A 17,987-nucleotide genomic window follows, 5' to 3' on the forward strand; every position below is an offset into this window, starting at 1 on the left:
GGCACCAGGCTGCTCCGCGGTAGGTGGGTGAGGCCAGGAGATTCACATCAGCAGATGCAACAGTGAGGGTACAGCGTTTAGATCCCTCGGCTCCAAACAGGCGGTTCCTGGGGACCGGTAGCTGGGGAATTGGGTTTAGCACTTTTCAATGCTTGGAACTGGATATCCACGGCTCCGAGTCCCTTGAGGTCTTGCTCGGGACTACGTTTCCCAGAAGGGTAGGCGGTAATTGATAGCTCTGTCAGCCTATGGACAGAGAAAAATTCTAGCCATGGAAACTGAAAAGCCAATAGCAAGAGGACAGGGGCGGTACTTTCCGGCTGCGAGCTGTCGAAGCCGGAGTCCCACCTGTGTCCCCACAGCCCTGTCACGAATCCCTGTCGGGTTCTGGGAGGGACCGCCTCGGGGTTGCGGGCCGGGTGCGGCTCGGCGGTGGAGGACTCACTTCCTGCTCCATCCCCGGCTGGGCCCTGGGGCGGTGAGTGATCCAAGGAGGGAGACTGCGGCGGCCTCGGCGCGCTGCTGAGAGGCGTGGAGGGGGCTCGCCCGCCACCCAGACGTTTTCTCAGCGGGGTTCCCGCGCTGGCCTTTGGGAGCCCCCGGGTCTTGCTGGGATGTGGGAGAGGTAGCTGTGGTCTCTATACCGTCGTCGAGATAAGTCATTCTCTTAATCAGTTTTCTTGCTTCTCGATGGTGGTCCCCGGGTTTCAGCTGATCTGCCACCCTCTGACCGCCGCACCCTGGTTAGGGCCCCAGCACCGAGAAGAAGAACGGGGTTCAGCCCCACGCGTGCAGTCATGTTCCTATTAATAAACCCGGTGAACGCACTGGAGCTTCTCACAATGGCACTTAGTCACAGCCCCTCAGAGCTGTGGGGCCTTTGAGGTCACCTGCGCATGGGGAAAGGGACGGGCTGGGAAACAGGGTTTCTATAACCGTGGCTAAGAAGTCTCCAGCAAGGGGGCCCTGCAGCTGTGTTTTGTAATGAATGTAGAAATAAAAATTATACTAAAAACTCTTTTTTTTTTTTTTTCTTTTTCTTCTTCTTCTTCTTCTTTTTTTTTTTTTTTTTTTTTTTTTTTTTTTTTTTAGAGGGGATTTCGCTCTTGTTGCCCAGGCTGGAATGCAACGGTGCTGTCTCCGTTCACTGTAGTCTCTGCCTCCCGGGTTCAAGCGATTCTCCTGCCGCGGCCTCCCGAGTAGTTGGGATTACAGGTGTGGGCCACCATACCCGGCTAATTTTGTATTCTTAGTAGAGACAGGGTTTCACCATGTTGGCCAGGTTGATCTCGAACTCCTGACCCCAGGTGATCTGCCCATCTCGTTCTCCCAAAGTGCTGGGATTACAGTCATGAGCCACAGCGCCCGACCAATACTCAAAACTGTTATTACCATTTTTACTTTCTAATTACATTATTTTTGTTTGTTAAAGTTTTAAACCAGAGCAATGGTTTTTAGATCCTTAAAAACTCAATACTTTATAAATGACCAATAATAATGTCTGTAAATACATAAATTTTCCCCCAAAAGTGTGTCTGTGTGTGTGTGTGTGTGTGTGTGTGTGTGTGTCTGTGTCTGTATCTGTGTTCTAGTAGTAAATAGGTGCTTGGTAGTGGGAGAAAAGATGTGAAAGAGTAAAACTTCTTCACCCTAGTCTGGTCCTTCCTCCCGTGAAATGCAATATTCTTTGTAGTGGGTGGTCATGCTGGCTGCTTTTTTTTTTTTTTTTTAAGGGAGAGACAGGGCCTCACTCTGTTGCTAGGCTGGAGTGCATGGAGTGCAGTGGCGCCATCATAGCTCACTGCAGCCTTGAACTCCTGGGCTGAAGTGATCCTCCCACCTCAGCCTCCTGAGTAGCTGGGACCACAAGTGCATGCCACCATGCCTGGCTGATTTTTAAAAGTTCTTTGTAGAGAAAGGGGTCTCAATATGTTGCTGAGGCTGGTGTATTGGAAAGTTTTTAAGGGAAAAAACATTATCTTAATTTCTTTGTGACTCCTATGCCTGGCAACATATTGATTGTTGAATAAATTACTGATCCATCCAGTAGTTGACTCTGACTATCCTCCAAAAAGTAATGTTTTTCATGATATTACTGTCAATTTATTAATATATTAATGATTGGTTTCAGCCTCTAAGAGTTGTGTTTTGTGCTTATCCCCATTGGCTTTCACTTATTTTTACAACCTATCCATGTCTTTTTTTAAAAAAAAAAAAAACATGTCTTTTTCAGTCTTATTTCTGACTCCATTAAGATCTTGAAATAGAGTGGTATCCAACACAGTTCCCTTTGGGGTTCTGCATAATCTGTCCTTTGAGGTTGACCCCAAATCTGCAAGCCAAGAAGTCAGCTGTTCTCATAACTAATATGAGTATAGTTAAGTCCACAATTTCCTTGTTTGCTGAGGAAAATGAAGTTGGGGAGAATCAAAAGCTTTCCAGAAATCAAATTGTACCTACCAACTCTCTCCTTTGTTTACCTTGTTCATCGTGGACAATTTTTTCCTCAAAAAGTTAATGTATCGCCGGGCGTGGTGGCTCACGCCTGTAATCCCAGCACTTTGGGAGGCCGAGGCAGGCGGATCACAAGGTCAGGAGATCGAGACCACGGTGAAACCCCGTCTCTACTAAAAATACAAAAAACTAGCCAGGCGCGGTGGCAGGCGCCTGTAGTCCCAGCTACTCGGGAGGCTGAGGTAGGAGAATGGCGGGAACCCGGGAGGCGGAGCTTGCAGTGAGCCGAGATTGCGCCACTGCACTCCAGCCTGGGCGACAGAGCGAGACTCCGTCTCAAAAAAAAAAAAAAAAAAGTTAATGTATCTAAAAGACTGGGTTCTGTCGATGTGTTTGGGAAGCCTAGGCCTCTCTTAGTAATGGGAAAGTTGGCCAGGAGAAGATGTATGTAAAAACAGACTAAGAAAAGCAACCCTCTGTGATTGACAAAATTTACCTCAGGACCATTCTGATCAGGTGTGGGGGGTTGTTTGTGTACACTGATGGCCATTTTTTGGCTTTCAGACAATGGTGAGAATACCTAGGGAGCTACTGATGCATATTGAGGTCTCTTGCTTTAGGAACTGATGACCCTTGATAATGTGGCTGAGGACTTCAGGGAAGAGTGGGTTACCTGGACACTGCTTAGAGAATCCTCTTCAGGAATGCCACCCAGCACAGTTAGAAGAATGGGCTATCAAAGGGTAAGAATGCTACTCTCCTTTATTTTATTTATTTATCTTGTTTTTTTGAAATGGGGTCTCGCTCTGTCATCCAGGCTGGAGTGCAGTGGCGTGATCTCGATTCACTGCAACCCTTGCCTCCTGGGCTCAAGCAATTCTCCCACCTCAACCTCCTGAGTAGCTGGGATCACAGGCATGTGCCACCATGCCCAGCTAATTTTTGGTGTTTTTAGTAGAGACAGGATTTTGCTATGTTGGCCAGGCTGGTCTCAAACTCCTGAGCTCAAGCAATCCACTGCTTCCGCCTTCCAAAGTGCTGGGATTATGGGTGCCACCATGACTGGCCACTACTCTCCTTTAATTTGAGACTTAGATAAAGGGCCCAGGTCTGAGTAGTCTCTGGTACGTTGGTGTCTTAGAGCTCCAGGCCTCTGTAAGATTAATTGTTGCCTCCTTGGCAGAAAAAGAATTACGTCTTTATGCATTTTATGGTTTGTAAATATCTTTGCTATTTATTGTCTTTTTAATATCTCATCATAACTTTTTGATATATGTATTACTGTCCCCCTTTTCCAGCCTGGGTTGGACTCTCACCTCTGCCACTTAACTTTTGAGACTTCTGAGGTCTTTGTGGAAAAGGAGGTAATTTTTTCTGTCACTTAAAAACAGGCTGGGCACAGTGGCTCACGCCTGTAATCCCAGCACTTTGATAGGCCGAGGTGGGTGGATCACAAGGTCAGGAGTTCAAGACCAGCCTGGCCAACATGATGAAACACCATCTCTACTAAAAATATAAAAATCAGCTGGGTGTGGTAGCAGGCGCCTGTAATCCCAGTTACTCTGGAGACTGAGCAGGAGAGTCGCTTGAACCTGGGAGGCGGAGGTTGCAGTCAGCCGAGACGGCACCATTGCACTCCAGCCTAGGCAATAGAGCAAGACTCTGTCTCAAACAAACAAACAAACAAACAAAATACCTCCAATTGCTCTTTCTCAAATATCCTGGCTACCCTTCCTTCTGCTTTACTTTTTTTTTTTTTTTTTTGTGGCAGAGTCTCACTCTCTCACCCAGGCTGTAGTGTTGTGGTGTGATCTCGGCTCACTGCAACCTCTGCCTCCTGGGTTCAAGCGATTCTTGGATAATTTTTTTGTATTTTTAGTAGAGATGGGTTATCTCCATGTGGGCCAGGTTGGTCTCAAACTCCTGACCTCAAGCGATCCGCTCACTTCGGCCTCCCAAAGTGCTGGGATTACAGGGGAGAGCCACCGCACTCTAATTTTTGTATTTTTAGTAGAGTTGAGGTTTCACCATGTTGGCCAGGCGGGTCTTGAACTCCTGACCTCAAGTGATCCACTGGCCTTGGCCTCCCAAAGTGCTGGGATTAGGGGCGTGAGCCACTGCACCTGGCCTACTTCATCTATTATACAAGTAATGTATACTCATTAAAGCAAAAGACAATCAAAATGAAAACAAACGTCATCCCTAATCCCACCACTGAAGAGTTACTATCCTACCAGCATTTTTCTAAGCATATATACGATTTTAAAACAAGCACAAAAGGATAATATTGGGATTATACTGTACATTCAGCTGCACATTCTTTCTTCCATGTTGTATCATGAATATATTTTGACAACAATAAATATCTTTCTTTACATCGCTTAAAATAACCACCTAGTATTTTGTTTTATGGAATACAATATTATTTTGTTGTTGAAGTCAAACATTAGATTGAACCATATATCTGACCTTTTTTTAACCTATAAAAATAGCAATTGCCTGAGCCACTTGGGAGGCTGAGGCAGGAGGATCCGTTGAGCACAGGAGTTCCAGGCTGCAGTGAGCTATATAATTATTCCTTTGTTGTGGGACATTTAGGTCATTTCTAAATTTTCACCACGTTGTGATAAACCTCTTTTAACTCATTTTTTAAAAGTGTTTTTTTATTGAAGTATAATTTTATCATTTCCTTAGAATTCTCAGAATTAGAATTGGTAGGCCAAAGAACAGATACATTTCTAAGGTATTTAATACTTTGCAAAATGCCTTCCAAGAAGATCGAATCAATTGATTTATTCCCACAAACATTATATGAAAGTATCCATTTCTTTATATTCTACCTTTCACAGTGGATATTATAATTTAAATAGTCTGGGGCTGGGTGTGGTGGTTCATGCCTATAATCCCAGAATTTTGGAAGGTTGAGGCAGGAGGACCACTTGAGCTCTGAAGCTCAAGACCAGCTTGGGCAACATAATGAGACCCTGTCTCTACAAAAAGTTACATTAACCAGGTGTAGGGGCTTGTGCCTGTGGTCCCAACTACTTGGGAGGCTGAGGTGAGAGAATTGCTTGAGCCAGGAGCTCGAGGATGCAGTGAACTGTGATTGTACCAGTGCTCTCCAGCCTGGGTGACAAAGCAAGAGCCTGTCTCAAAAACGAACATGCACACAAAACACAAAAAAAGAGTCTGGGAAAAATAGCAATGATAGTTAACATTTATTGAAGTCTTTTTTTTTTTGGAGATAGAGTCTGTGTCGCCCAGGCTGGAATGCCGTGGTACAATCTCAGCTCACTGCAACCTCCGCCTCCCAGGCTCAAGCAATTCCCATGCCTCAGCCTCCCAAGTAGATGAGATTACAGGTGTGCACCACCACATGTGCCTAATTTTTGTATTTTTAGTAGAGACAGGGTTTCTCCGTGTTGGCCAGGCTGGTCTTGAACTCCTAGCCTCAAGCGATTCATCTGCCTTGGCCTCCCAAAGTGCTGGGATTACAGGTGTGAGCTACTGCACCTGGCCAATGGATCTTATTGTTATCCCTTTTTTTTTTTTTTTTTGAGATGGAGTCTCACTCTGTAGCCCAGGCTGGAGTGCAGTAGTGTGACCTCAGGTCACCACAACCTCTGCCTCCCAGGTTCAAGCGATTCTCCTGCCTCAGCCTCCCAAGTAACTGGGACTACAGGCCCGTGCCACCATGCCCGGCTAATTTTTAGTAGAGATGGGGTTTCACTATGTTGGCCAGGCTGGTCTCAAACTCCTGACCTCATGATCCGCCTGCCTTGGCCTCCCAAAGTTCTGGGATTACAGGCGTGAGTCGCCGCGCCCGGCCTCTTATCCCTATTTTATTGATGAAGACATCGAGACACAGAGTTTAAGTAACTTTCTTAAGGCCACACAGTTTGTAAGAGGCAGGATTATGACTCAAACCCAGACAGTGTGAATGCTGAGTTTGTACTCATTATCTCTACACTATATTGCCTCAGTGTATCATTGTTATAATGGAATTTCTTTGATTATAGTGAGGTTAAACATTTTTCATATATTTATAGGCTACTTAACAAGTGTTTATCTTTTTCTTGTGGCTTTTTTGACTGCTGCCGTTCTAGGAAAATTTTAAAGCCCAACATTATAGTTAACTTCCTTCATTCTTTCTAAGGGTGAGGTCATGGCAGCTTTGTTTCTGATCAAACCCTCTCCATATTTAACTTTAGCCTTGTGCCTTCAGAAATGGTTATTGTATTTACTTCAGAGTTTCTGTCAACTGAGTCTGGTTTTTTTTTTTGTTTGTTTTGTTTTTGTTTTGTTTTGTTTTGTTTTTATGGGAGGAAAAGAGCTTTTTTTTCTTAGTATTTTGGGGAAATCACCCTGTTTTATCACTGTACCAGGGCTGTACTTTTAATGAGACCAAATACATGTTAGAGTTTCCCTGGTGTTCTCTCATACCTAGGCAGGGAGTAGGGCTTGGATTTTGGTCAGGCCTTGTGTGATTGACTCACACTCACATCCTATGTTTACATTCCTGTGTAGAATTTCCAGGCCTAGTGTAATCTCCCAGTTGGAGCAGAAAGAAGAGCCATGGGTCCTACCACCTCGAACCTGGGAGGCGAGGAAGATCCTGAGGGAAAGCCACGCAGGTGAGATGTGAGTGCTCCCCAGTGGAAGAAAATCTAGCATTTCAGCCTTGTTTAGATGAAGAATTTGGAATGCCGCCCTAGAATTTTGTTCCTACTAGCAGACATTTAAATTTGACTTAATGGTCAGTAGTTGACTAAATAAAGTCTACATTTTGACTAAGCATTTCACTTTTGTCTAACCTATGTTTTTTTTGAGATGGAGTCTCCCTCTGTCTCCCAGCCTGGAGTGCAGTGACACAATCTCTGCTCACAGCAACCTCCGCCTCCCGGGTTCAAGTGATTCTCCTGCCTCAGCCTCCCGAGTAGCTGGGACTACAGGCATCCGCCACCATGCCAAGCTAATTTTTGTATTTTTAGTAGAGATGGAGTTTCACCACATTGGCCAGGCTGGTCTCAAACTCCTAACCTCAAGTGCTCTGCATGCCTCGGCCTCCCAAAGTGCTGGGATTACACGCGTGAGCCACCATGCCTGGCCTAAACCTTTAATATCTTCTAAAGAAACTGCCCAATATTGACAATATGTGGTCTTCACTTGAAGGATATCAACATTCATCTGGCCATCTTAAAATTTTAAAAGTTTAGGAATTCATATGTTCTGACAGCTCAATGAACCTCAATAAACTTTTCACAAAGTGAAAAGCAGAACGGTTGAATTAAGTGCAATCTGCTACAGAAACAGGGATTTTAATCTTTTTCACTGTTTTCTGATATTCCTTCCTGGTAACTGATAACTTTATTCTCTGTTACTTACATTAATTTTTCAGACTTTGAGCATCAGGTGGCAAAGCTCAATCAGGACATTTCTGAAACAGCAGAACAATGTGGAACATCTTCAGAAAGAACCAATAAAGATCTTTCTCATACTCTTAGTTGGGGAGGAAACTGGGAGCGAGGCCTAGAATTAGAAGGGCAACATGGAACCCTTCCAGGAGAGGACCCGCTGGAGCCCTTTTCACAGGAGAGGGATTTAGACAAGCTCCTGGATGGATATGTAGGAGAGAAGCCTATGTGTGCAGAATGCGGGAAAAGCTTTAACCAGAGTTCCTATCTCATAAGACACCTAAGAACCCACACTGGCGAGAGGCCCTATATGTGCATTGAGTGTGGGAAAGGCTTCAAACAGAGCTCAGACCTTGTCACCCATCGCAGAACACACACAGGAGAGAAGCCCTACCAATGCAAGGGATGTGAGAAAAAATTCAGCGACAGCTCAACACTCATCAAACATCAGAGAACCCACACAGGGGAGAGACCCTATGAGTGCCCAGAGTGTGGGAAGACTTTTGGGCGGAAGCCACACCTCATAATGCACCAAAGAACCCACACAGGCGAGAAGCCCTACACGTGCCTGGAATGTCACAAAAGCTTCAGTCGAAGCTCAAATTTCATCACTCACCAGAGGACCCACACAGGGGTGAAGCCTTACAGGTGTAATGACTGTGGGGAGAGTTTTAGCCAGAGCTCGGATTTGATTAAGCACCAACGAACCCACACGGGAGAACGGCCCTTCAAATGCCCAGAGTGTGGGAAGGGCTTCAGAGATAGTTCTCATTTTGTAGCTCACATGAGTACTCATTCAGGAGAAAGACCTTTCAGTTGTCCTGACTGCCACAAAAGCTTCAGTCAGAGCTCACATTTAGTCACGCACCAAAGAACACACACAGGTGAGAGACCTTTTAAGTGTGAAAACTGTGGGAAAGGATTCACTGACAGCTCCGCCCTCATTAAGCACCAACGAATCCACACAGGAGAAAGACCGTACAAATGTGGGGAGTGTGGGAAGAGCTTCAATCAGAGCTCCCACTTTATTACCCATCAGAGAATCCACTTAGGAGACAGGCCTTATCGATGTCCTGAGTGTGGCAAGACCTTCAATCAGCGTTCCCATTTCCTCACACACCAGAGAACGCATACAGGAGAAAAACCTTTCCACTGTAGTAAATGTAACAAGAGCTTCCGTCAGAAAGCGCATCTTTTATGCCATCAAAACACCCATTTGGTTTAGGAAATAAGTCTTTAGTGTTCTGCTGCTCCCTTGTGAATTTTCATTGCTACTGTCTTCAAGCACCCCAAATAGAGAAAACCTGGGCATCAGTGGCTCAATTTAGGCCCTGATCTATCCTCCCTCTTTCTTGTCTGTGTTATAACAGAGAGGATAAACTTAAAGGGACCAAATAACGGTCCGAATACAAAAGGCATTCCTTCAGTGTGTGACTGACTCTTAGGGAAATGTGAGTTTAATAGTTGATGCTGGCCAGGCGTGGTGGCTCACGCTTGTAATCCCAGCACTTTTGGGAGGCCAAGGCGGGTGGATCACTTGAGGTCAGGAGTTTGAGACCAGCCTGGCTAACACGGTGAAACCCCGTCTCTACTAAAAATACAAAAACTTAGCCAGGTGTGGTGGCGGGCGCCTGTAGTCCCAGCTACTCAGGAGGCTGAGGCAGAAGAATTATTTGAACCCGGAAGGTGCAGGTTGCAGTGAGCTGAGATCATGCCACTGCACTCCAGCCTGGGCAACAGAGTGAGACTCCATCTCCAAAAAAAAAAAAAGTTGATGCCTAGTTACTAAATGAGAAATGAGAAAAATGTGGTCTAGAGATCATACATTAACCACCTAGTACAGTGTCTGGCACAACATAGATGCTCAATAACTAAATGGTCACATCATTATTAATGATTAATATTTGAGGTCTTATATAGAGCCTTTAATGTACTACCTGGCCCCTAAAAGACACTCAATACAAGATTGGTGACTTTTATCAGTCTTATTACTCAATTAGAAATTGATTAGTGTAATCCCCCCACCCCAAGCTCAGAATTTGAAAGAAATTAGATTATAACTGGAAAGTTTGGCATTGGAATACATAAACTGAATAAAATGGAAATGCACTCCCAGTTCAGTGCTGTGCAGGCATTAGTCACCAGATGTCTCACTGCCATGACAAGGCTGAATTATCGTAGAGGATGTTTGCGGTCTTGTGACTTGGAGACCGAAAGAATTTCAGAAGCTCTTTGAAATGGCAGTGTATGAGGTACTTCTACAGGAGGTTTGCTGTCATCTGACACAGAGAAAATATCGTACAATGAACAAGCCAGAGGGACCTGGTAGAGGACTGTAAAATTGTAGAAGCAAAATTGCTGAGAATGTCAAATGATATTACAGGGGTCCTCCCTGGCATTTAGCTGAAGACTAACAACTCTTGTTTTCTAATTTGCTGAGTCATTGGCCATTTAGTTTTAGGTTAATATAATTCTCTGATCCTTTTGGGGCCATCCAGGTTATGCACTAGTACATTCCTACATTCAACTGAAATCAATTGAGGGAAAGCAGTGTGTTGGAAAGAACACTGACTTCATTGAGAAGGTAAAGTATTTGAGTCCTGGCCCTGATGCTTAATTTGGCCAGACTTTCATCTTCTCTCAGCCTCAAGTTTTACCTACTTCACAAAGTTGTTGTGAAGCTCTAAAAATACACACACACACACACACACGCATGCTCTTTGTTGGTTAACTATAAATGTAATATCTCTAATGTTATAGTTCTGTTGCTAATGTCTTTTTTCCGAGAAAATTTTGGCTAATATTTCTTTAAGTATTCCCTTTTCTCTCATACTGGGGGACTTAAAAAAAAAAAAACTGTTGAAAATTAGGATGTAAAAATGCTAAATGACATGATTCATCATGGGCCACATAGTTAATGGAAGGGCCAGATTTGGCTGCAAGTCACTAGATTTCCAGCTTGCAGTCCTCCTCTGCAACAACAGACCAGCTCTGGGATTTGCTACAGTGCCTGTGAGACACTACAGGACCAGAGGACCCATATTACATCCATTAAACCAGTCTGAATTTGGAAATGATGGAGGGGTGTAGTTCTAGGGAGCTTTGCAAGACCCTGTGCTGGGGTCCTTGATCCTGGTGGAATGGAAGTGGAGGAGTAAGCACAGGTGCAAGGGGTTAAGGAGGGAGCTGGGTAGTTACCACTTTTTAGAGAACAAAGTGGCGGATTAAAGGTTTTTTCTTTCATTCTCTTCCATTACATGGAATGCCATCTGAGTGCTGTGGCTCATGAAGGATAGAACTCAGCTGATAACCTTACCTCCGTTTTTGAAAGCATCATTAGATAATTGACCAGAAAGTTTTTTTTAGTTAATCCAGTGCAGTGGTTCTCAAACTGTGAGCCCAGTCTAGTAGCATCAGCATTATCTGGGAACTTTTCAGAAATGCAGATTCAGGCTGGGCGCAGTGGCTCATGCCTGTAAACCCAGCACTCTGGGAGGCTGAGGCAGGAGGACCACCTGAGGTCAGGAGTTTGAGACCAGCCTGGCCAACATGGCAAAACCCCACCTATACTAAAAATACAAAAATTATCCAGGTGTGGTGGCATGTGCCTGTAATCCCGCCTACTTAGGAGGCTGAGGCAGGAGAATTGCTTGAACCCAGGAAATGGAGGCTGCAGTGAGCTGAGATCACACCTAGTCTCGAACTCCTGACCTCAGGTGCTCTGCCCGCCTCAGCCTCCCAAAGTGCTAGGATTACAGGTGTGAGCCACTGTGCCTGGCCACCTATCATTTTGTTTGTTTTTCATGTTCAATTATTGTAAGATGTAAGCTCTGTTTTTTTTGTTTGTTTGTTTGTTTTTGTTTTTTTTGAGACGAAGTCTTGCTCTGTTGCTCAGCTGGAGTGCAATGGCGTGATCTTCGCTCACCGCACCCTCTGCCTCCCAGGTTCAAGCAATTCTCCTGCCTCAGCCTCCCGAGTAGCTGGGATCACAGATGCATGCCACCACGCCTGGCTAATTTTATATGTTAAGTAGAGACAGGGTTTCACCATGTTGGCCAGGTGGGTCTTGAACTCCTGACCTCAGGAGATCCATCTGCCTTGGCCTCCCAAAGTGCTGGGATTACAGGCAAGAGCCACCACACCTGGCCACCTATCACTTTGATTTTCATGTTGTACAGCTATGGTAAAATGGAGCTCTCGAAGGGCAATGTGAGATTTGCTTTGTGGCCCTGCCAATCCCCTCTCTTCTCCCTGTCTTCCTGCCCATCCTCCCCTAGCCATGAGCAGGGAATATTTCAATACTATTGCTGAGAGTGGAGGTAACCCTTTCTATAGTTTTCTTTTCTTTCTACCTCATGACTAGATGATTTGCTGCTTTAACATGCTCCACATATCCGTTCTTTCTCACTCCAAAATTGAGGTCATCACCAAGCCCCATTAATTTTACCTCCCAGATTCCTCTCAAACGTATCTGTCAAACCTGTCCATCTTCACTGCCACTCTTCAGTCCCAAATGACCAATCTCTTACATGAATTCCTGCAGCAGCCTCCAAACTGATCTTCCTGATACTATTTTTGCTCTGAAAAAACTCTGGTTTCACTCACAGAAACCAGAGTGAACTTTTAAAATCCTAAATCGAATCACATCACGTCTCAGCAGCTTTCCATTGCTTTTAGAATGAAGACCCAAATCCCTACCCAGGCCTAAGAGGCCCTTGTGGTTTTGTCCTCTCCCCCTCCAGCCTCTTACGATGTACCCTTCCCTCTCCCTTGCCTCATCTCAGCACTCTTGAGTTCTCTGCTCCTTCGTCATGCCAAGGTTGTGCGCTCTTTAGACCCTTGGTACTAATTGTTCCCTCTGCCCAGAATGTTCCTCGCCCAGACCTTTGCATTGCCTCCTATTTGTCAACCAGGGTTCAGCCTAAACCAATCTCCTTAGGAAGACTTTCCCTAACTATCCAATCTAAATTAGTCACCCTCCATCACATTATCCTCTTTTTTCATCAAAGTCCTTATACCTGTCTGATAATTTCTTATTGATTTGTTTTTGATAAACTCCGCAAAAGGTGGGAGTCATTTCTCTAGTTTCCATTCTTTCCATGGCACTTAGAACAGTGCCTGGCACATGGTAGGTGCTCAACATGTGTTTACTGGATGAATTAATGAGTGCATGCTCATGGGCAAGGATCTCATTGTGCTGGAAAAGTAGCAGAGTGAGACAAAACTGGCCAGGTGAGCGAGCGAAGGTCACACCAAGAAGGTTCTTAGCTGCCAAACTAAAGAGTTTGGATCTTACTCTCTGGAGAAAAGGGTGTAGCTGGTGGTTTTATAGAAGAGGAGAGGCGTGATCAGCACTTGAGAAGGTCAATTTGGCCGCTATGTGTAGGTCATATTATGGAGAAAAAAACTAAAGGCTTTGAGACAATCCATGATGTAAAGTAAGTCTCCAGCAAGTAGTTGTTATCACCAAGCACCAGGGCAGGCACCACAACAAAAAGACAAGATCTCTAACCCTTCTTTTACCTCAAAATAATGCCTCCTAGACCTTATCATTGCATTCCTTCTCTTCCCCTTTTGTCAAACTTCCACTCACATGTAGATATTCTCAGGGTTATCATGCCTAGGCCCTTTTAATAGGGCCACTTACCCTAGCATACTTCTACAACTGGACCCTCAAAGGTCTTTTAGGGCTGAGTGTGGTGGCTCACACCTGTAATGCCAGCACTTTGGGAGGCTGAAGCCAGAGGATTGCTTGAGCCCAGAAGTTCAAGACCAGCCTAGGCACCATAGCCAGACCCTGTCTCCACAAAAAATAGTTTCAACAAATTAGACAGGCATGGTGATGTGCGCCTGTCATCCCAAGTACTTGGGAGGCTGAGGTGGGAGGATTGAGAATTGCCTGAGCCCAGGAGTTCAAGGCTGCAGTGAGCTGTGATCGTACCACTGTACTCCAGATTGCATGACAGAGCTAAAACTTGTCTCTTAAAAAAAAAAAAAAAAAAGACTTAATTTCCACATCTGAAGGCCTCTTGTTAGTCTTCTTCTGATTCAAGAACTCTTTACTGTTTGATGCCATTTACATATGTTTTTTATTATTTTTTAGAGATGGGGTCTCGCTCTTTTGCTGAGTCTGGAGTGCAGTGGTGCAATCATGACTCACTGAAACCTCAACCTCCCAGGCTCAAGCAATCCTCCTGTCTCAGCCTCCTGAGTAGCAGCTAGGACTACAGGCACATGCCACCAAGCCCGGCCTTTTAAAATTTTTGGTAGAGGCCAGGTGTGGTGGCTCATGCTTGTAATCCCAGCACTTTGGGAGGCCAAGGCAAGTGGATCACCTGAGGTCAGGACCATCCTGGCCAATATGGTGAAATGCTGTCTCTAGTAAAAGTACAAAAATTAGCCAGGCGTGGTGGTGGGCACCTGTAATCCCAGCTACTCAGGAGGCTGAGGCAGGAGAATCACTTGAACCTGGGAGGCAGAGGTTGCAGTGAGTCGAGATCGTGCCATTGCACTCCAACCTAGGTGACAAGAGCGAAACTCCATCTCCAACAATAATAATGATAATAATTTTGATAGAGACAGGGTCCCCCTTTGTTGCCCAGGCTGCTCTTGAACTCCTGACCTCAAGCAACTGTCCCACCCCGGCCTCCCAAAGTGCTGGGATTACAGGTGTGAGCTACTGCACCAGGCCCATATGCCTTTTTTAAAAAATTATATTTTCCATTGGTGATTATGAGGTTGTGAGATGATTCACCTACATTTCTGGATGCTCCTCTTCAAGTACCTTCCCTGGCTCCTCTGGTTTTTGTTTTGTTTTGTTTTGTTTTTGAGACAAAGTCTTGCTTCGTTGCCCACGCTGGAGTACAGTGGCACGATCTCAGCTCACCAGTTCACTGCAACCTCCACCTCCCAGGTTCAAGGGATTGTGGTGCCTCAGCCTCCGGAGTAGCTGGGACCACAGGCCCAGCTAATTTTTGTACTTTTGGTAGAGACAGGGGTTACACTAGGCTGGTCTTGAACTCCTGCCTCAGGTGATCTGCCTGCCTCGGCCTCCCAAAGTGCTGGGATTCTAGGAGTGAGCCACTGTGCCTGGCCTGGCTCTTCTACTCAGATATGCCTGACGCGTCAACACTCTGATTGAGGTCTTTCTTCTTTCTTTTTTGTTCTGCACATTAAGCTTATGACTTCAACCATCATTTCTCAGAGCATGGGTCTGGCTCAACCTCTCTCCCAAATTTCAGACCTACAAGTCTAGCTACTTGGTGGAGACCTCCCCCAGATGACCTGCTGCTTCCCAAACCCAGACTCTCCAAATTACAGTCAGTATCTCCCCTAGAAGCATTCCCCCAGGCATTTCTCTTTCTGACTTCAATTCCCCATTCTCCTACATTGCCTTGCCAGAAGCCTCCTGGTCAGCTTGGGTTTCTTTTTGTCCTTTTTTTTCTATATTTTGCTGGTGCCTAGCCACGTAGTTGCTGCCTCTACACTTTCTCTTCTTTAAAAAAAAATTATAAAAGCATCACATGCTTGCTGAAAACATTTCCAAAAAATACAGAAGTGCTCAAAGCGAAAAAATGGAAATGCCTTGTCCCTTCCTCATTCCCTCCCCCAACCTCACTCCCCATATTCAGCTCTGTAATAGTCTGGCATGCCAAATCTTATTTCCAGCTCCTCTTTTCCATCCCCACTGCCATCATCTGAACTGAACGGATTGTTTTCCATCTGGTCTCCTTGACTTTTCCTTTCAGTGCAGCTCAACAGACATTAATCAAGTGCCTTCCACACATCTAAAGTCCTACCCTAGATCCTAGAGGTTCAAAGACAAGTAAGATGGTTAGAGATCCACATTCTAGAGCTGTTTAACTTTGGGCAAGTTACTTAATCTCTCTGACCCTTACTTCCTTATCTGTAAAATGATGCTAATCCCAGCATCTTCTTCATGGGGTTGGACGAGGATTAATGAGATGATCCATGAAAAACTCTTTGTACTAACTACCTGGTATATTGTATCTGCTCCATAAATGTCAGTGACAACAATGATAATAATGATAATCTTTGGAGGAGTTTATAGTTTAATGGAGAGACTTAAAGCATAAGAATTATATAGGTGAAGAATGATGAGAAAATATTTTTGGAAAAGGAAAACAAACAGTTCTACTAAAATTAAAAATAAAAGGCTGATATAGAGAGTTGGGAAACTGGGAAGTAAGAGCTCGGATTTTGTCCTCCAAGACAGTAATTCCTGAAGTGTGAGCAAAAGTCACCCTGCATCAGTCTTACTTGGGGTGATTGCTCAAAATGAGGACTTAGTGGCTGCACTTCTGAGCAAGTTGGTCATTTACATATCGAATGCTATCCATCAAGGAAAACCGGCAGACTACAGTTACATGCATCAACACAGACAAGCTTCAAACAATATTGAGTGTAAAAAGCAAGACATAGAAATATATGTTTAAGGCCGGGCGCGGTGGCTCAAGCCTGTAATCCCAGCACTTTGGGAGGCCGAGACGGGCGGATCAGGAGGTCAGGAGATCGAGACCATCCTGGCTAACACGGTGAAACCCCGTCTCTACTAAAAAATACAAAAAACTAGCCGGGCGACGTGGCGGGCGCCTGTAGTCCCAGCTACTCGGGAGGCTGAGGCAGGAGAATGGCATAAACCCGAGAGGCGGAGCTTGCAGTGAGCTGAGATCCGGCCACTGTACTCCAGCCTGGGCAACAGAGCGAGACTCCGTCTCAAAAAAAAGAAAAAAGAAATATATGTTTAGTAAGAGTAAAAATACAGTAAAGGTAAAAAAGAGGCAAAACTAAACAATATATTGCTTAAGCAATAAGGATACACAAACTAATGAAAATCAAATAATTTACTAATACGAACTTCAGTATAGTAATTATTTGGAATAGGAGAGAAAGATGCAAAGTTTCTATTTCTTTGTTTGTTTGTTTGTTGTGATTTGTTTTGAGACCAAGTCTCATTCTGTCACTAAGGCTGGAATGCAGTGGCACCATCTCAGATCACTGCAACCTCTGCCTCCTGGGTTCAAGTGATTCTTCTGTCTCAGCCTCCCAAGTAGCTGGGATTACAAGCATGTACCACCACACCCAGCTAATTTTTGTAATTTTAGTAGGGACAGAGTTTCACCATGTTGGCCAGGCTGGTCACAAACTCTTGGTCTCAAGTAATCCGCCCACCACTGCCATCGGTTTCTATTTCTTAAGTTGGGTGCTGAGTACACAGGTTTTCTTTGTGAAATAATTATTTAAATTGTTAATATGCATTACTTATATGCTTTTCATTTACAATGTATTTCACAAGAAAAATAAAAGAAAGCAAATAAGAAAACAGAACACTTCTCCTGAGATTGACCTTTTTCACTCAAATCTCATTGAGTTATACTGAGGGGGAAAAAGAGTAATCTGAGTGCCTGGACCCTGAACAGACACTAGATCAGTTCCTTCATTCCCAGTCAAACACATGCACACACACACATTTTCTTATATTTCCTTCAGCAAATGCCCCTCCAACAAACTCCAAAACACCCTCTGCTCCTTTCTGTGTATAAATTAGAGCAAATAAATGTCCAAAAGAGTATAGGCCATCTTTCTATAAATAGTCAATCTTGGACCTGGTGTCTGAATCGGGGATGCCTTACTGCATTAAAAATGCTCATGTGAATGTTTTGTTGCTCCCCAGAAAAAAAGTTTCTGCATTTTAGATTTTCACAGGATGAGAACAATTTTACACCTTCCTTACTTGCTGCGGAATTTTTTTTATTTTTTTTTTTGAGACAGGTCTTGCTCTGTCACCCAGGCTGGAGTGCAGTGGCACGATCTCGGCTCACTGCAACCTCTGCCTCCTGAGTTCAAGCGATTCTCCTGCCTCAGCCTCTTGAGTAGCTGGGATTGCAGGTGTGCACCACCATGCCCAGCTAATTTTTTGTATTTTTAGTAGAGACGGGGTTTCACCATAATGGCCAAGCTGGTTTCAAACTCCTGACCTCAAGTGATCTGCCCACTTCGGCCTCCCAGAAGGCTGGGATTACAGGTATAAGCCACCACACCTGGCCACTGCGGAATCATTTTTAAAGCTATTGTATCAATTTACAGTGTTCCCAACAG

At 44.7% G+C, this 17,987-nt stretch overlaps 1 protein-coding gene across 1 annotated transcript; it reads left to right on the top strand.

Annotated features, from left to right (window-relative positions):
- The first annotated feature begins 68 nt into the window (after nt 1–68).
- Nucleotides 69–10,756, top strand: ZNF774 (zinc finger protein 774). The gene is made up of 4 exons (XM_037987656.2): nt 69–478; nt 3,075–3,197; nt 6,982–7,088; nt 7,853–10,756. Exons 2-4 carry the CDS (start codon nt 3,094–3,096, stop codon nt 9,091–9,093), a joined length of 1,452 nt encoding a protein of 483 aa, XP_037843584.2. The 5' UTR covers nt 69–478; nt 3,075–3,093; the 3' UTR covers nt 9,094–10,756.
- The last annotated feature ends 7,231 nt before the right edge of the window (nt 10,757–17,987 follow it).

This window comes from Chlorocebus sabaeus, chromosome 29, assembly GCF_047675955.1.
Source record: "Chlorocebus sabaeus isolate Y175 chromosome 29, mChlSab1.0.hap1, whole genome shotgun sequence".
Lineage (NCBI taxonomy): Eukaryota > Metazoa > Chordata > Mammalia > Primates > Cercopithecidae > Chlorocebus > Chlorocebus sabaeus.